This window comes from Colossoma macropomum, unplaced genomic scaffold (assembly GCF_904425465.1).
Source record: "Colossoma macropomum unplaced genomic scaffold, Colossoma_macropomum, whole genome shotgun sequence".
Lineage (NCBI taxonomy): Eukaryota > Metazoa > Chordata > Actinopteri > Characiformes > Serrasalmidae > Colossoma > Colossoma macropomum.
In genome coordinates, this window is record NW_023494787.1 from 3020392 (window position 1) to 3040262 (window position 19871).

At 42.7% G+C, this 19871-nt stretch overlaps 2 protein-coding genes and 2 non-coding genes across 4 annotated transcripts in view; all 4 read right to left on the reverse strand.

Moving 5' to 3' along the window:
• Positions 1-2046, reverse strand: part of LOC118805216 (suppressor of cytokine signaling 7-like) — a 38925-nt gene extending 36879 nt beyond the window's left edge. Inside the window, exon 1 of the mRNA XM_036565865.1 lies at positions 942-2046. Coding sequence (XP_036421758.1) covers positions 942-1887 — 946 coding nt within the window. The 5' untranslated portion in view covers positions 1888-2046. The remainder of the gene's footprint in view (positions 1-941) is intronic.
• Positions 2047-10713: 8667 nt separating this feature from the next.
• kpnb1 (karyopherin (importin) beta 1) overlaps positions 10714-19871 on the reverse strand; it is a 30944-nt gene continuing 21786 nt past the window's right edge. The window contains exons 13-22 of the mRNA XM_036565866.1: positions 19509-19656; positions 18574-18645; positions 18304-18448; positions 17122-17204; positions 15567-15674; positions 15270-15413; positions 14609-14714; positions 14159-14273; positions 12557-12718; positions 10714-12327 (exon numbers count right to left, since the gene is read on the reverse strand). Of these exons, the coding sequence (XP_036421759.1) occupies position 12327; positions 12557-12718; positions 14159-14273; positions 14609-14714; positions 15270-15413; positions 15567-15674; positions 17122-17204; positions 18304-18448; positions 18574-18645; positions 19509-19656 (1084 nt within the window). The 3' untranslated portion in view covers positions 10714-12326. The remainder of the gene's footprint in view (positions 12328-12556; positions 12719-14158; positions 14274-14608; positions 14715-15269; positions 15414-15566; positions 15675-17121; positions 17205-18303; positions 18449-18573; positions 18646-19508; positions 19657-19871) is intronic.
• LOC118806265 lies at positions 17991-18131 on the reverse strand. Its single transcript, XR_005007101.1, has one exon. It is a non-coding gene; the product is annotated as a small nucleolar RNA SNORA79 (small nucleolar RNA).
• LOC118806266 lies at positions 19288-19428 on the reverse strand. Its single transcript, XR_005007102.1, has one exon. It is a non-coding gene; the product is annotated as a small nucleolar RNA SNORA79 (small nucleolar RNA).

Sequence of the window (19871 nt, forward strand, 5' to 3'; positions counted from 1 at the left end):
CAGAGCAAAGAAACTGTCACACAAATAGTGACTTCAGGATTTAAACACTGGTTAACTAATTCAATCTAGAAGTACACACACACACATCGCTGCTGTCCGGCCGAAAACCTTGTATCTTTTTTTTTTTTTGTCGTTTTTCAGTTTTTGTCATAATTTGAAAATGCCTGTAGACGTTTATATTGTGTGTTAATTTCATGATGAATGGACCAAAAGAAATGACCTAAAATTACTTAGAAAGAAGTCTGGTTCCATTGACTTACATTAAAAGTAAAGTATGTTTTTTCCTTCTCCTGTGAAGTTACCATTTTGGAGATACGAAGTTTTGTTCCGACAACATATATATATATACACTCAACTCAGACAAGCGCATTATGACTGAATCCGTGATGATAAAACTGCCATAAATGACAATGCAGCATCTTAAATCCAGTCAATAAATCTAATATTTCATGTCTAATGTTTCAGAAAGAGTCTGAGATATTCAGCCTATTTTTACTTGTTTTAATTTTATAAAGTGAACTTGTCTTATAATACTGACATTATTTTGTATGTATGAAATTATGATTAAAGGAAGCGAAATTGTCTTGAATTCTGGAATCATTTTGCTACTTAAAATGACTTAAATCAAGTAAAACGTGTCTGAAAATGAGCTGAATCATCTTATATAATCATCTATGTTCTTACGAGCCTCGTCATGAGAAATATTAGATGTACTGAAGATTTTTTAGTTGATTTTATTATTTTACTGTTTTCTATTTTGTGTGTTTCTGCTTTAATTTTGTAAACTATTTCATTGTAAAGCACTTTGCGCTGCTGCTGCATGTATAAAGGTGCTCTATAACTGTTACTATTATGATTATGATTATTATTATTCTTATAGTTATATTTAAGATGATTTCACCTGCCAAGGCAGCAGTGAACCTTAACACCTCATCTCCTACCTGGAGGGCTGCTGTGGATCCCGGTTCCTCCGGGTTCTGCTGGAGATTGTGGGTCACAGCAGGCTTCCCGGGTCAGCCGGTGCACCTGGTTCATGAGTCCGCTGAGGGAGCTGCTGGAGAAGGTCTGGTGTTGCTCCTGACCTGCGTTAGCTCCGCTCTGCTGGGGTGCGCTCTGAGCCGCGGCGTCGCCCTCAGAGCCGTCCCGGCACCCTGCTTTGCCCATTTCGCCCTGCGCCCCTAAACCCTCCAGAACCAGCAGGGCGTCACTGGTCTCACTCGGGTCCTCTCCAGGCTGGACTCCCGGGACGTTCTGGCAGGTGCACAGAGGAACATCTCCATCCTTCTGCAGGACGTCTCCCTTTCCCAGCTCCCCCAGCCTGCGGGCCAGGTTCAGGACCGGGTCCTGGAGGTCAGGGCTCACGGCAGCGGCGCTGGAGGGCTTGCGGGCGGTAGTGGTCCCCAGGTGGTCCGCTAAAGGTGACCACTCCGGAGCGTCCGAGATGAGCCGGTGCCTCTGGCAGAGGCTCTCAGAAACCTCCTTGGAGACTTTAGTGAGTCTGAAAACAGGACTCCATTCGAACCTCCGCGCTGGAGCCTCCAGGCTGGAGCTGCGCTCGCCAGCATCTCCTGAGCCGGGCTGCCCAGGTCCAGGTCCGTCCAGACCGGGGTCACCTGGACCCAGGAGGTCCTGCAGAACCATGAGCTGACCTGCTGCTTCTGAGCGGCCGTCTCGCTCTCGCTCTGATCCACCGGCCATGCCGAGGCCATGCTGGAGATGCTGGAGATGATGATGGTGATGGTGGTGCTGAAGATGATGATGATGATGATGATGAAGGTGCCCCGTCTTGCCCAGCCCTGAACCCACCGGATCGTCTTCGTACTCGGTGGCAGAAACCAAACGCATCAGCACGAAATCGGGAGACGCGTCCCGCGCGCTGCTCATCATAAGCTATTATCGCTATTATTATTGATTATTGTTCATTTACATGAAGCTGCAGCTGCTCCGCGCTCCGGAGCCTCCCGCGCGGATTAAAACACCCCGAGTCTCCGCTACAGACCCGCTTTGTCCTGTGTGTGCGTGTGTGTGTGTGCGCGCGCGCGTGTGTGTGTGTGTGTGTGTATATGTTCCTTATTTATTTATTTATTTATTTATTTCTCATTCTATCATTTCCGTCGACGCTGCGCGTGCGCGCGGATTCGTGCAGGGCGGCAGTGCTGCGCGCTCACTGGCTCGCTGTGGGTGGCGGAAGTGACACAGGCTCGCGCTGCATCCGCACGTTCCAACATGAAGAATGAAGTGAACACTAAGGTGCACACTATGTAGGGCACCTAGCTGGAGAGAACGCTAGAGGGCGCTGCCGAGCGAGTCCAAAATGAATGGGCTCCTAAGGAGCTTTTGTGCGAAATAGTAGTTTGCAAACGCTTAAGCAGTTATATATAAACATGCACCAGCTATCTGAACACAGAACAGCATAAAACACTGCTGACCAATCAGCTCTCAGTAGCAGTAATGTTAACCAATCAGCTCTCAGTATCAGTAATGCTAACCAATCAGCTCTCAGTAGCAGTAATGCTAACCAGTCAGCACTCAGTAGCAGTAATTTTAACCAATCTGCACTCAGTATCAGTAATGCTAACCAATCAGCTCTCAGTATCAGTAATGCTAACCAATCAGCTCTCAGTACAGTAATGTTAACCAATCAGCTCTCAGTATCAGTAATGCTAACCAATCAGCTCTCAGTATCAGTAATGCTAACCAATCAGCTCTCAGTATCAGTAATGCTAACCAATCAGCTCTCAGTATCAGTAATGTTAACCAATCAGCACTCAGTATCAGTAATGTTAACCAATCAGCTCTCAGTATCAGTAATGTTAACCAATCAGCTCTCAGTATCAGTAATGCTAACCAATCAGCTCTCAGTATCAGTAATGCTAACCAATCGGCTCTCAGTAGCAGTAATGCTAACCAATCGGCTCTCAGTAGCAGTAATGTTAACCAATCGGCTCTCAGTATCAGTAATGCCAACCAATCAGCTCTCAGTAGCAGTAATGTTAACCAATCAGCACTCAGCGGCAGTAATGTTAACCAATCAGCTCTCAGTATCAGTAATGTTAACCAATCAGCACTCAGTATTAGTAATGTTAACCAATCAGCTCTCAGTATCAGTAATGTTAACCAATCAGCTCTCAGTATCAGTAATGTTAACCAATCAGCACTCAGTATCAGTAATGTTAACCAATCAGCTCTCAGTATCAGTAATGTTAACCAATCAGCTCTCAGTAGCAGTAATGTTAACCAATCAGCACTCAGTAGCAGTAATGTTAACCAATCAGCTCTCAGTAGCAGTAATGTTAACCAATCAGCTCTCAGTAGCAGTGATGTTAACCAATCAGCTCTCAGTAGCAGTGATGCTCATGTCTGCCTTAATCCTGTTTGCTGTAGAAAAAGGAAACATACAGGTGAGTCTTCTTTTATTTCGATTAGATTTCGACTAAGATTTAGATATTTAGTGTAATTCATTCTTCTACTTCTCTAATTTAACTGAGGTTCCTGCACGAGTGATAAAAAACCAGTTTAATGTTTCATTTTTAGCCACTTTTAAAATTTTTCTCTTATTCATGTGTCTTCAGTCGTTTATGGTACAGGATAAAATGCAACATTAGCCAACGCGAGAAAACAACGAAGACTTTCTGAAGAAAATCTTAAGAAGATAATTAAGATTATCTTAGGAGAATATTTGAACTTTTTTTTGAGAATTGCATTTAAGAACATTCTTACGAACTTCTCAGTGCTTGGTTGATCCAGTATTTCTTGTTAAAGAAATAAAATGTGCAAAAATGCAAGAAGTCAGATATGAATTATATTAAGTGAAGTATTTCAGTGTGAAATGCAATAATTATATTTAAATACAGTGTCACAGACATAATCAGGGGCCGGAGTCACGAAAACTTTCTTAAGGAAAAAACTTGTGAAGGTTTTAAGACAAACACTCAGAAGTGCACAAGAAAGTTCTTAAATGGAATTCTCAAAAAAAACTTAAGTTCTTGAATATTCTGTATTTATATTCTGTACACTGTAACTGTAGTTCTACAGTTACAGACTGTAGTCCATCTGTTTCTCTGATAATTTGTTAGCCCCCTTTTACCCTGTTCTTCAGTGGTCAGGACCCCCATGGACCCCCACACTATTTGGGTGGTGGATCATTCTCAGCACTGCAGTGACGCTGACGTTTTTACATTGCTTCACTTCTTTAGTGAAAAACAGTAAATGAAATTTTCATTTTAAGAACAAAATGCTGAATGAATTTTTATTTATTTATTATACCTTTAATTTAACCAGGCAAGTCATTAAGAACGTATTCTTATTCACAGTGGTGGCCTGGCGAGCAGCAGGAGCCACCTGAGGAAGGGGAAATACAGAAGAGGGACAAAATAACAACAGGAAACCAATAAACCCCCTAAGACAACAGCCCAAAAAAGAACAGTTGACAACATACGCCAAAAACAAACACAACGGCAACAGAAACGATGAGCCAAAAATAATCAGGACAGAGAAACAGATGCAGTTCCTGTAACTGGTAATGGTGAACCCAGTTTGGTGCTATACAGAAAACGTTCTCAATCAATCTGAAGAACGATTTCGCTATGCAGAGAACCATTTAATCAAGCAAAGGGTTCTTTGAGGGTTCTCCTGAAACTATACAGTCAGTGGAGCTGATAGAGTGGACAGTGAGTGTAGATACAAGGAGGTGTTCCTAATAAAGTGCTCAGGGAGTGAACGTTCGAATATAAGCGTCCAAAAGGAATTACGCTGGAATAATGGAGTCTGTGAACTACTGTGAATTGTACTAAGGTGAGTCTGGCTTTGACAGAGCTGTGGTGGCTTCAGAGGAAGGATTTCTATGTAAAAAGCTGATCTTGGCCTTGACCTTTGACTGCAGCTTGAGAGGAGGATAAAGAGCCGTCTAACCAGATGCCTATTCAGAAATCAGAATTCAATACAATCCACCTTGCAGTGTGATAAAGGCGCAGCTATAATGCTTTACACAGTGCAGTACTACATAAACATGTTTCTGTTTAAATGCAGTCTGCATTTCACTGATTTAGCTGCATTTCATTGAGGCAAACACATCTGAAGTACAAAAATGAGGTGAAAACAGTGTAGTGGGGGTTTTGCTTTTCATTTTGGCACATATTCCGCAAGTCTCTATGGAAAAGTCATGTCACTGCAGTTCAGTTTTCACGGTTATGAACACATTTTCAATTAGAATTTTTAATATAATGCTTAATTTTCTCTCTTTTAAACATATTATTTTAGATAGGGATTGTGTGGGCGCCTGTCTCCCGGGCCCTGATGACAGCCACAAGAGCCAGCAGGAAGGCAGGGCCTGAACCCTGACACGAGTCCCAAACTACATGCCCACATTCAATCCAGGCAGCCAAGCTGGGGAGCGGAGGCATTGACGGGGAGGCGGAGCAACGAACTCTGTCCCTCTCAGCTCTGTTCAAAGACACTTGTGCTGGTTAAGGGCAGTGTGAGCTCCTGAGCTGAGAGGGACAGACAGTTTGTTGCTGCGCCTCCCAAGTCACCACCCCCCGCTCCCCAGCTCAGCCGCCAGGATAGTCTAGCGGCCTTGCTGCCCAACAGGAGGTGGCGCACAGGAGGCGGGGCTCGGGACTCGTGTACCGTCCAACACGAACTCCCGGTTCTTCTCTCCCCACCGTCCTCGCAGGGTTTCCTCCTTGCTCAGGGCTCGGGCCCGGATGACAGCCGTGAGATCCGGCAGGAAAGGGGGACGGGCGCACGGCCGATACCCAGTCCGATACCATAACAAATTACTGGTAAACCATTAAAATTCAGCTGAATTTAATGAAGTGAATTAGCTAGCTATGCTACATTAGTTATCTCTGATCGAGCAGCGCTGCAGTGAGAAGAGCAGGTTTTGTTCCCTGGTAGAAAAGCTCTTCTGTTCAGCTGTGAGTAAAGTAGGTTTCATAGTTTTGATCCTCATCTGTCTCTTTCAGCAGCAGCACAGCGACTGCAGGAATCAAGAAAACAACTTTTCTCATCTTGAGATGACAAGAAATATAATTTGTGATATTTAGAAAACAACTTTTTGTTATCTTGAGATCGCAAGAAAAATAAGTTGTGATATCGAGATAACCTTTGTCATCTTGGGATCACAAGAAAAATGTGATATTGAGAAAACAATTTTTGTTATCTTGAGATCACAAGAAATATAAATTGTGATATTGAGAAAACAACTTCTGTTATCCTGAGATCACCAGAAAAAAAAAGTTGCGACATCAAGAACAAGCTTGACATTGTAACAACAGAAGACGTGGCGAGAGAGGAGATTAACCAGAGTGTTGAGGAAACAAAATTCTTTCCATTTGTTTTGTTTCTTATTTTGTTTGTTATGGTTTTGTTGATCAGACCTGATAGCGAAGGCTGCTGAATCGCTGCACATTCTGTTGTTGTGTAAATCCTCATACTGAATAATAGCAATAATAATGTTAACCCTCTACCGCACGCATTGAGAGTAATTTAAAAAAATCTATTCACTTTTCTTGCATAAAATGGGGCTTGATTTTTTTTTTTCAGACCTGATTACTAAATTAAAAAACATTAAAAATGTGTGCAGGGGCCCTTTTAGATTATGTTGCATTGATTCAACATTGTGCGACAATGAGAAGAAATGAAATAGAGGCAGAAGTGGTGAGACCTGGCTTGTGACTGGCTGAATTAATTCCTCTGTCGCACAATGTTGCCTCTAGGCAACAAACATATTTTTGCAAATCCTCATAACAAAAAAATGATACTGAATGTTAAAAAAATCTGTTTAAATGTGCCCACTAAGAGAAAGTACGACCAAGTACCTGCTTTTTATTGACTTACTCAAACTCTTCCCTTTGTTAATCCTATCGTTGTCGTTAAACATGTGTAATGTTGCCCTGAGGCAACATTGTGCAATAGAGCGTTAATAACAATATGTTAGAGTTATACAGCACCTTTCACAAACCCAAGGCCGCTTTACAATATCAGAGGGAAAAAAGTATTAGAGGGAGTGAGAGTATTCAGAAAAAGGCAGGTTGTTAGCTGAAGATGGAGAGAGGGGTAAAAGAGCGAACAGATGAAGTTCCAGATGGTGGAGCAGCAACACTAAAAGACCTGCCATCCGTAGTGGAAAGACTGAACCTGGATTAAAAAAGATCTAAATAAAAAATTAGCACTTTTTTCTGGTTAATTCTGGTTGCCAGTTAAATTTGGCATTGATTATAAAATTCTTTTACTGACCTATAAAGCTCTAAACGGACTCGCCCCTCAGTACCTGAGTGAACTTCACACCTACTTAGATCACGGGGTGTTGCTCACTATTAGTACCTAGAATTAATAAAGCTACATCGGGGGGAGAGTCTTCTCATACAAAGCCCCCCAGCTTTGGAATAGTCTTCCTGTCAGTGTTCTGGACTCAGACACAGCCTCAGTCTTTAAGTCTAGGCTAAAAACTTACTTGTTTAGTGGAGCCTTTGGTAATTAGTTTTCCCTGTTAGATAAGAGGTGCAGATCCGGGGGTTCATGGTGGTGTAGTACAACACGGTAAAGTTAGTTTTATTTTCGATATTCATCTTTTCGGCATTTATAACATTTGATCGGACTATGGTCGTCAGTAAAGACTTACATTGTCATGATAGTACGACCAGAGAGAGTGATGCACACCTTTTCTTTTGCGGTTTGGGTGACATTTAACGTACCCCTCTTTTTGTGTTAATACCGAAAAAGTGAGACGAGATTTCCAACTGGAATAAAATGCATGCATTTCTAGACCAGACCTACATCCGTGCGCACACGTGTTTTCCTCCAAATCGTTTGTGCTTTTAAAAACATATTTCATTGTTTCCTTTAACAATAGATTCCATTGGACCAAATAAAAGAAAAAAGAAAAACCGTCAGTAGCTCCAGAACCACTGTGTCTATACACATCAGATTGATTGTGTTGTTTACTTTGATCTATGGTGAGAATTGCACACCACAAAAAAAATAAAACAAACTTTACTGTGGTATAGAACCTTATGGTGAACTGGGAGTGTTGGTGCTGTCGTCCCGCTGCTCTCACTCACTCACTCAGGTTTGCTGACGGTGGAGTGGAGGGGCGCCGACATCTCGGGGAGCCTCATGACTCTGTTACCTTTCTGGTTTCTCCCTCTTAGAGAGGCTGTAATAACTAGACCTGCCAGAGTCTCTGCTGCTCTGTTACACTGTAATCTGTGGTCAGTCACTCTGTACAGAACTGACTCTGTGTTTCCTTTCTTTGCTGAGTTGAACAGCTGCCCATCCTGTGGGTCTGATGCTGTTGCTTCTTCTGCCTTGATCAGGTGCCACTGCTCACCAGCCTTCTGGACCAGCTTGACCACCATTGAGCTTCATGCTGTACAACGCTGTGCAAACCTCACCCTCATGAACTGACCCTCCTGCTGCTGCTGCATAAACTCAGTCTATCTAATTAACCGTTGCTCCACCTGTTTTTCCTGTTTTGTATTCTAATATTTTATACTAACACTGTTTACTATCCAGTGTGGTCCAGAGGAGGATGGGTTCCCCTTTTGAGTCTTGGTTCCTCTCAGTGTTTCTTCTTCTTGCTCTTAGGGAGTTTTACTTTGCCTCTATCGCCATTGGTGACGCTCATGGGGGCTCGGACCCGGATTTTTCTGTAAAGCTTTGTGACGACACCTGTTGTAACTTTGACTTGACTCGAATTAAAAAATTCCAGAGAATAATTTCCCAAATCAGTTCTACACTGAGCTGAGCTGCGGATCTTGACTCTCCTGTCTGGATCTTTGGATTACATCATATAAGAGCTTTCAGCTGCTGCTCTGAGAAAAACTCCACATTTATTTTTTAGGTGAGCTTCAGTATTTCAGTTCTAATCAAGACTTGTTATTTTAACCTCACAGCTTTAAACAGCCCCGAAGGCGCCAAGAGGCAAAAGCCCGGCTTAAGAGTCTCAGTTTCTGGGTCAGTCTGGTGCAATTCAGCATCAAACACTGCAACAGCATTCGCTCAGTGTGTCATCACCCCGGCCACTTTATCAGAAACCCCTCCCCTGCAGCTCCACCACACTGGTGTTCAGTTCGAGACTGCAGCTCATCTGCTGGTGTAGTTTGAGTTCTCCATCCTCTAGTCCTTCAACAGTGGTCAGTTTCTGATGGTCCACTCTCAACCACCTCAGTGACACTGAGGTGTGTAAAATTAACACATACCAGCAGCATGCACAAACACTTCCCTCAGAGTCACTGCCGTGCTGAGAATGAACCACCACCTATACAATATCTGGATAACAGCAGGCCCATGGTCAGAAACTGACCAGTGATGAATGGCTAAGATGGGGGCTGATAAACTGCAGTAAGATGGACTACAGCAGTGGTCACCAGCCTTCCTCCTGGAGCTCTACCTTTCTGCACGTTTCACCTCCAACCCAACGGTAACGCACCTCGTTCAGCTAATTAAGACTCCTGATGGGTCAGGAGGGGTCAATTAGGGTTGGAGCTGAAGTTCGCAGGGAGATCTCCAGGTTGGTGACCACTGGACTACAGTCTGTAATGGAACACCTACATAGAAGCACAAGATGGGTGTTCCCAATAAAATGGCCAGTTTCAGTGGAAGCACAAGTGTTTCTAATAAAGCAGCCAGTTAATGGAAGCACAAGGTGGGTGTTTCTAATAAAGTGGCCAGTGAGCAGAAGCACAAGGCATTTCTAATGAAGTGGTCAGTTAAAAGAATCACAAGGTAGGTGTTTCTAATAAAATGGTCAGTTAATGGAATCACAAGGTAGGTGTTTCTAATAAAGTGGCCAGTGAGCAGAAGCACAAGGCATTTCTAATGAAGTGGTCAGTTAATAGAATCACAAGGTAGGTGTTTCTAATAAAGTGGCCAGTGAGTGGAAGAAAGTGGGTGTTTCTAATAAAGTGGCCAGTGAGTGGAAGAAAGTGGGTGTTTCTAATAAAGTGGCCAGTGAGCAGAAGCACAAGGCATTTCTAATGAAGTGGTCAGTTAATAGAATCACAAGGTAGGTGTTTCTAATAAAGTGGCCAGTGAGTGGAAGAAGGTGGGTGTTTCTAATAAAGTGGCCAGTGAGCAGGAAAAAAAAAGGGAAGGCGTTTCTGATGAAGTGGCCAGTGAGTGGAAGCACAAGGTGGGTGTTTCTGATAAAGTGGCCAATCAGTAGAAGTAAAAGCTGGGTGTTTCTAATAAAGTGGCCAGTGAGTGGAAGCATATAGTAGTACTTTGTAATGTATTACATGGTAAATAAGCAAAAACTTGTACATTTACAGTTTCAGGCCTGCATTAAAAATGGGACACGACAGTTTTGGATGACTTTACTCATTTATTAGCTTTTATAAGGACCTTTACAAGCACAAGACGGCTTGAGTGTTCACAACCTGTGCAATGCGGACATTGCAAAAGTGACCTGACCAAGCTGGAATGCTCCTCTTTCCTTTCCCACACAGTTAATTATCTAACACTATGAAAGCAGGTAAAATCATCCCGACGGTTCAGAGCGTCCTCGGAAGGGGGCACTTCCTCTGCGAAACTCAAGAGGGACGGGGGGGTGGGGGGTAAGAAGTAGTACAAGAATAAGAAAAGAAAAAGTCCTGCTTCGAGGAATTGGTTGCGGGTCTTTGTTCGTGACTGGTTGCCATGGAAACCAGGGTTCATATTGTTAACAAAAACAAAAAAACATAACAAATTGACCCGAAGTACCACAACCGATAGGGGAATGTTTGATATCATTTTATTTTGGGTTCTTTCAAGAGCAATGGAAAAATATAACCTTATACAAACATCTGATTCTTTCTCTCTGTTTAAACAAGCTTGGAAGGCTCCCTTTCCCAACCAAGTGCAGCAAAAGAGCTTAAACGGGGCAGAAAAACCCAAGCACATTCTAATCGACAGGTCAATTACAGGCTCGTTTTTGCATTTTATTCATTTTTTTTTTAAAAGGCGAATGCATCGTCATTTATTCTACATTGCATCAATGCACAAATTTAATCTACCAGCCTGTTCTGAATTAATTTGGCACTTTTTTTCCTGCGATAAAAAAAAAAAAAAAAAAACAATATATAAATGAACGAGACCTCAGTGTGTTGAGTTGAATCGAAGTGCTTTCACCTTCAGCCTAAGACAAATGATCCCTTGTGCATTCCCAATAGTGCTAAAACAGAAATAACCAGTCTTTTGCCTCAGAGTTGCCCTTCGCGAAGGCTAATGAAAAGGATCTGCGTGACCTTAGAGCCCACACTGATGACCAGGAGGCCGGGAAAAAGAAAAGCAAAGGAAAAGGAGGGAGGGAAAAAAAGAAAACAAAAAAAAATGAACACGTGTCAGTGATTGACTTGCAGAAAATAAGGGAAGAGCAGCTTTTTGATTCAGTGAAGTGCTGCTGCCAATCATCCACACCCTCGGCTCTCCCTTACATAGGCTTCAGAAGTATATACCTCACTGAAATTGCGTCAAGCTACGTATCGTTTTTTATTATTTCTCATTAGCTGAAAGAACAGAAGAGGTGGGGGTGAAGTAGAGACAGCGGACCCCCTCCCCTCACTCACACAGACACACACTCTCGGGCAGGCCGGTCAGCTCCGGCCTCGGCCATCGTCAACTCCAGCAGCGATCGTTTTTGTTTTTCCTGTCGCGCAATGGCAGTTTATTGTATGATTCCATTCCCCTTCCCTTGCTGTCGAACACGTGAACAGGTAACACCTCCACGTCGGAAGCCATAGTGCTTATAAAGAAGAAAAAAAAACCCAAAAAGAAGAAAAAAGAAAAAGGAAGGGGGTTCACACGTATCCACTGAATGAGTGAAGTAGTCCTTTCGTTGCCAGAATGACCAAGAGAGCACGCGTTTCGACCGTTAGCCCCTTCTTCACGCTCATCATGGTCCAGTTTGACTATTTGTCGTTTAATAAGTGCCTACGTAGGATCTAGCCAGCTACAGCGAGAAAATAAATCCAGTTCATGGTGTTCTTGTTGGTGTCGGTCAGTCCACAGGTGAAGGAGGAAGGGTGGTGGGGGGTGGGGGTTCAGGTTGAGAAGGGAAAGGGTTTTGTTTCATTGTATTTTTCAGGAGGGAGGGACAGGGGGCGCTGTTTCGTCTGCCGGCGACTGACTGCTGGAATTGTACTCAGAAGGTGGTGTGATGTCATTCGTTCACTCTCTCTCTCTCTCTCTCTCTCTCTCACTCGCTCGCTCTCGCTCACTCTCAGACACTCAGCTCAGCGCACACTGCTCTTCTGCTCCCACACGCGCGTGCAAAACACACAACTAACTCCACTGGGCCGCTTCTCTTCAAGGGTTCTGAAAGGTTCCCCCCAATCAGCGACAGATCTGGAACAGAGGAGGAGGAACGTCAAGAGAAACCTCACACAGTTACATGTGGAAAGGCGCCACATTTGGATTCCAGCAAGAAAACACAAAGACTCTGCAGGCTTGTGATATCATGAGCAATATACCACTGCCTGATTGCGCCCCCTAGCTACTGCCCATGTCACTACCACACCGTCTGAGCCTGATTGCATGCAGTGTTTGTGATGTATGTAACGTTCAGTGCACCCACCAGGCCTGACTCTTGAGCTTGCGGAGCTCCTTCGTGGCCCATGTGGCGAGAGTCTTGGTCTTGCTGGTTTTGGACCTTCGGCCCTCAGTGAGCAGATCATTAATCTGGGGCCGAACCTCCACCATCTTCATCACATCTTTACCAAAGGTCGTGCACAGGTCACTAAAGACAGAGGAAATAAGAGACTTAGCAACCTTATCATTCACTGAGCCACATTCATAATGCATGAGATTAGAGTGAAAGACCTAGACTGCTAAGTACTATTAGACATTTTAAAATGTGTAATTAAATTAATGCATATTACTAATTTAAATTCTTTAAGATTTAGCCTAATGATTATACTAGATGAATACAATTAAGTGCCTGAAAACATCCACTTCCGCTTGCCAGAACAGCTGGAGCGAAAATCACTGACACTTTACAATTTGTAGAAACCTGAGTACGTGAACAGTGTCTGTGTTAACATGCAAAGATTTTTGCCAATGATTGAATTCATTCTGATTACAGATTAAGACTGAGGTATTTTTATCTCACCCTACCCAACAATCTGATGTAAATCTTTGTTTACATGCTCACTACAAGTAATCAGATCCGCGCATGGGTAGAGAACCGCTTAGTGCAGACGTTACCATGACAACCAGCATCACGCGAGTCCAGTCGGAGTGAGACGAGCAGCAGTGAGCAGCGCTTGTGTTTATAATTGCTTTAAAATGATGTCAGACTCAGGAAAACGTCCTTCACATGTCCTTATTAAAGAAGGCCGAGAGGAAGACGTCGTGTTCTGAGACACATAAGCTGGACGTCCGTCCCACCGCCGTCTTTTAAAGATCAGAGCATAAACTTCGTCTCCTCTGCAGACCAGTTTCTGCTCCGCCATGTTGAACGCTATAAACTTTCACTATGACGCGACGAACATGATCAGAACGCACTTAAACTTCCCGATAGGGAATGTAATCAGATACAGGCGTTTAGACAGATATTATTCTTCTATTTAACGGATTATTCACAGGATTACCCACCTCGATCAGTCGGATAGAAAATGTATTCCGAATGGCCTCAATCGGACTGGACTATTCTGACTGAGGTGTTTACCTGGATGTATTCTATTCCGATTGAGCTATTAGTCGGATTATTAGCCTGCAGGTGAATGTGGCTAGTGTTGCGTTGCTAGCTGAAGCGTGCATGTGTACGTGTAGATTAAAGCAAGTAAACCGCAGCTCTAACATGAAATACACCAAAGAACTACAGAACCATTCAAATGACACCTAACCCATGAACTGCTGGCTTATTTTGTACTTACTATGACAATCAGCAACAACTACAAGTTACTCTGTAACTACTATGAAACTAAATGTGCAAGTTATGAACTGTGTGGTTCTCAGAGTTCAGAAGGTTAAATAATGATCAATAATAAAGCTTTTCCAGGCCTAGATTAAGCCTAAGCCTAGGCTAAATGGAATTTTAAACTGAGAAATGCTACTAACGTTGCAGGTTAGTCCAAGAAGAGGTTTAACCCAAGTCTACAAAACAAGGCCTAAGGGTTAAAACTCAGAGGTAAACTAAGGAAACTAAAAAGGCAGCAGCGCTTGGGCGATGCTTTACCCAATGAGGCCGACAGCGTTAGCCACGACTCCGTCAGAGTGATCCTCATCCTCGGCGATGTGGTGGATGAAGGACAGGATGAACTCCACACGTGGCTGCACCAACATCACATCAGCTAATAAGAGGGAGAAAAGGAGGACCGTGAAACTGGAGGTAAAACCCAGCTATAAGTAAAGGAGCTCTGTTCTAGTTGGCTGCCCTGTAACTTCAGCATGAGTGGGTGGAGCTAAACAGCTGCAGGCTAAATGGGTGGATATTTAAATATGAAGACATCACAAAAAAAAAGAATTAAAAAAATCATTAATTATGCAGCTTAATATTCACCCATCCATATGGAAACTGTTTTGAAACATGATTTTTTTATCTGCTCTGTGATGTCCACTTAAACTGCCTGTGTGTATATAGCCAGGGTGTTCAACCATGCGAATGTACGTCTGAAGGTGAACTCACGGTGCACGTTCTCCTGGTCTCCCTTTAGGCCCTGGATGATTCCTGTGTAAGCCTCCAGACAGCCTTCCCTCAGCTCATTCAAATAGTCAACCATATCATAGTCTGTCTGCAATGAGAGATAAAACTTCATCAAAAAAAATTACATAGATCTTCTGAAAACAACATGGATCCATTTTCCCCTTATAATGCACAGGCAAGCAACAAAAATTAATCAGAGAGCAACTATGAATATAATAATCACATTTTAATCAGCCTAAAGTAAACCACAGGGCCAAATCCATTCTAATGGGTTAAAAGCCAATGTTAGACATGTAGAATCCTACAATTACATGACTTACATAATTAATACTTTCAAACTTGCCTCCATTAACATATGTGATGTCAAAGGCATTCAAAAGATGTTGATCTTCACAGAGGACTAAACAGGGAGGTAAAGCACTCTGAAAACAAACTACCTGGGTGGAGTAAAGTGCAAAAATGCAGTCTGAAGGAGATTTACTGCGTCGATTTTCAAACACCAAATAACGTTCGCACTCTTTCTGACCAAAAAAATCGAACTCCATGATCCACTAAACTGTTTCTCAAACAAATGTAATGAAACCGAAGTCCGAGATTCACAACCTGAAAGTAACCCTTAAAATGAGGGCCGTAAATGTGTTACCTTGTCCACTTGTGCCTGAGACGCCTGCTGCAGAGTGTCCAACACAACCTCCAAATACTTCTTAAACTCTCCTCCGATGGCGAGGGCAATGTCACCGAACACAGACAGGATCTGGGGCTTCACAGACCTGTGCACGTTCTCGTTCTACACACACACACACACACACACACACACACACACACACACACACACACACAGAGAGAGGGTGAGGCGTTTTACAGCAGTGCAGAGGGCAGCAACAGCCTCACTGACCGTGTCAGAGCGAGATGAGTGGCCGTTTATATAAAAGACACTTACACCCAGGTTCTCCAGCAGCAGCTGCATGATTTCATCACAGTAAGGCAAAATGTTGGCCATCAGGGCCCGACACAGGTCACACACCAAACCCACCGCAGCCAGACACACCTGCAGATACACAAGAGGAGAGTCAGGCTGGCTGGCCTAAAAACAGAGCTAACAAACCCACAACTCTGAACAAATCATTAAATCTCAGTATTTATAAATGAGAGATGCACTGAAATCTAGGCCACTGAACACAGCGCGTAAACATAAACCAAAAGAAAAAGTTCTTTGATTTAATTTGCCATATTATTTATGCTTTGAAGTGATAATGCTGATGCTTCAGAAGGGCCTAATCACTGTGTTGGGAAAGAACTGAGAGAACTAGAGGACTCCGTTTTAAACAGCTTAAATGATATTAAATACTAAAAGTTGTAAAATTATAAAAATATAAAACTTCACCAATACATGGTTTTTCAAAGTTATCTAAACTGAATTCCAGAGCTCTGCCGCCAGCATGATGGAAAACATTTTTTTTGGAATATACACAGTGTGGACTTCGGAACTCCAGCCCTTTTTGCAACAGGGGGCGCTATTAGCACACAAGTCTGTCATTTAAAGCAAAAAAAAAATAAAAAATAATAAAAAATAAACCCCGCCATGAACCCACATCAGCAGGATCTAACGAAAGCACACGTTTATTCTTCGGGCTGAATGATTTGGGCAAAATATCTAATTGCAATTTTTCTGACTAATATTAATAAATTGCAAGTATTTTCTTTAAATCGTAGTTCAGACCTGTTTTTTCTAAACCAAGACCAGAATATCCACTTTTTCTGACTTTAGGCTTGAGACCTCAATCTAGTGAGCCAGAAAGCCAGTATATTATGGTTGTCATGTCAACATGGAGGTCTGGTTGCCTTTGATTGGTCTAACTCTACAGGCACTATGTAACTGTTACTGCGTTAAATTTACCCTCTTAAAACTTAACATAACGTAGACCATAATTAAAAAAAAATTGCAAAATAACGCGATCCGAAAACTGCACTCTTCTAAATTGCATTTTTCAATATGACAATAATCTTTTAGCCCTATTTACAGTAACTTTCAGAACCAGAGTTTGAAAAGCTACTATAAGATAGAGTTTTAATCACTATTTCTCATCTCAAAGTGCCACCTTTGACCATTTCCAGCTAACTTGTTCAGAAAGTGCCGACAGCCCATTGTAAGAATTTTGGGAAAAGTCTGTAACTCAGTAATGTCCTACTGAAAGGCCCGACTTCAGTAAGGGTCTTGAATTTTGGCGAAGATTTTCAGTGCATCCCTACAATAATGTGTTGAGTACCATCATAACCAGAATGTATAGAAACAGCCCCGCTGCCTCACAGACTGGGTTAGAGGGGCTCTTTAATCTGTGACGACCTAAAAACCCGACATGCTAGACCTCACAGCAGCAGGAGGAACTGTCGTCACTCACTCGCTAACGTCATTTAATTCTTTTGGTATTAGTGTCATTTCCAAGATCTTTTAATACAATAAGCTACAGGCGAGCATGTAAGAAAAAGCCATATACCTGATACTCAGCATAGTTCTTGAGTCCAATAACCAGGAAGGGTTTGAAGGCATCCATGTATTTCAAGAAATCGCTGCCCAAAACTGCAGAGGAACAGAATATAGGGTGAGCATAGTTACTATCACTGACCATTTTATCAGAAACACCTACAACTACAGACTGTAGCCCATCTGGTACTACACAGTTTATCGGCCGCCCTCTACCCCATCCACAGGATCACCATATGGGACCTAAAGGGACCACCATTTGAGTGGTAGCCCACTTACTATCCACAAAAGGGCCTTAAAACTTAAATAAATAATAATAATTTGGTCTATAATAACCTGGTCTAGAGGACGGCTAACAAACAGCAGTCTAACTACAAGAGAGGTGGAACTACGAGAGCATTCTGATAAAGAGGTTGATGTGCATTTGACACTTAATTGTAGTAAAGAGTGAAAAAAGCTTTACTTCACATTGAGTGAAAAGTTCATGATGAATGGACCAATAGAAATGCTTTGAAATCACTTTAAATAAAATCTTTTTACATTAACTTACATTAAAAGGTAAGAGTGTTTTTAACTTCTCCTGTAAAGTTACCATTTTGAAGGTACTTCTTTGTTTTCGGACAGCGACAATTTGTATCTGTCTTTTCAAACATCAGTACTGAAGAAAATGTTTGGGGGGGTAGTGTGTGTGTGAGATGAAAATATAACCAGAAAAGATTTTTTTCATTGGAAGAACAAAACAAGCGGAAAATTACAAAAAATATATATTTTGAAGAGAGTTGGGGAAAAATAACAGTGTCAACACAGGCAAAAAGGACTGTTAAAGCTAAATTCATACAAACAGCCACAATCCTAAACCATCCTCCCATTACAGTTTAAATAACGTGTCGAGTCCCATCGTATCCAGAGTGTACAGACGACAGCCCCACTGCCTCACACACTGGGTTAGAGGGGCTCTTTAATCTGTGACGACCTAAAATCCTGACAAGCTAGACCTCACAGCAGCAGGAGGAACTGTCGTCACTTGATAACGATTCATTTCCCTTCTGTGTTTGATTTGGAGCATCCAACACTCAAAAGAGTGTTTTTGACTTCTCCTGTAAAGTTACTATTTTGGAGGTACTTGTTTGTTTTTGGACAGCGACAATTTGTATCTGTCTTTTCAAACATCAGTGTTAAAACAGGGGCTGCTGACCTTCTACTAGAGTGCTGACAGCCATGAGCGCGTCCTCCTGAACGCCGCCCGAACCGGCCGTGCTCTGGAACATTCGCAGGAGAGAGGCCATCACCACGTCCGAAATCTGCAGCGCGTCCTGGTGCTGCACCTTCCGCAGTACATTCTTTAGGACAAAAGCAGGACAAGGAGACAGAGGAGAGATTAAAGTCAGTGAGGGTGGAGGAGAAATGTGGCTCGCTCTTAAAGAAAGCTGAACGAAGACGGGTTCATAAAACTGCTGAAACAGACCTGCAGTGTGGCGCACAGCAGAGACTGGAGGTCATTGAACTGGATCCGGTCTGACGTGCTCTGGATGTGAGACTGCAGGAAAAGAGAAGAAAGTTAAATTCCTCAGCACTGACATCAGCAACTCCGCTAGCTAACCGTTTTAAACCAGGGCTTCCTTTAAAGCTCATTAAATGTCAGAACGGCTTTATACACAGATTTTAGACTTTGGAACATAAAGGCCACATTCATAATACACGCCTTAAAGCTCTTTTTGTTCCATGAAAATTCATTGAGGCTCAAAAATGACCCACATTTGTCATTGTTACCTTTATGAAAAAGCCAGTTTTTGTCATTTAAGAGCAAATGTTATTTATACTGTGTTTGGCTAATAGAAAGTTCTGGAAATGTGCCAGTGTGGTTTGTGTGTTCATTTAGCCCACACAGGTTAACTTCAGGTTTCTCAAAACCCCACACATTAAAAATTAAAATATACCACAGAAACTGCACACCACTCCCATTATGTTCTGAAGAAAAAATGTTGGGGATTGGGTTGTGTGTGTGTGTATATGATAGAAATAAAACCAGAAAAGATTTTCATTGAAAGAACAAAGAAAGAAAAAAAAAAAAAGAACTATTTTGAAGAGACTTGGGGAAAAAATAACACTTCTAATGTCAACACAGGCAAAAAGGACTGTTAAAGCTAAATTCATTTAGCTTTCCATTACAGTTTAAATAACGTGTCGAGTCCCATCGTATCCAGAGTGTACAGACGACAGCCCCACTGCCTCACACACTGGGTTAGAGGGGCTCTTTAATCTGTGACGACCTAAAATCCTGACAAGCTAGACCTCACAGCAGCAGGAGGAACTGTCGTCACTTCTGTGTTTGATTTAGAGCATCCAACACTCAAAAGATCTGGACCAGGCCATTCTGTTTGCCCTTCCAGTGGAACTGACCTCCATCTGCAGAACCTGCTGCAGGCGCTCCATGATGACCAGCGTTGTTTTCTGCACGGCGGGGTAGCAGTCCTTAGCACTGTTCTTCACTATCTCCATCAGAGCCTCGTAGGCTGCACTGCGCAGGTTGTTCTGGTGTCCGTCCGGTCTGATGGAGCACAGCAGACACGTTATACAGGAATAACTCACACGTACATCTTCAACAATTTGCTCTTCGTACTTAATGGCAGGACTTTCTGTAGACCTGCGTTCACCACACTGGGCGTTACAAGATATCCCATTCAGATTTTCATCAGTGAACTGTCTCTGCCTCCTTTACGTTATCTTGATTAACCTCAATGATCTCCAAATTATGCAGTGTTT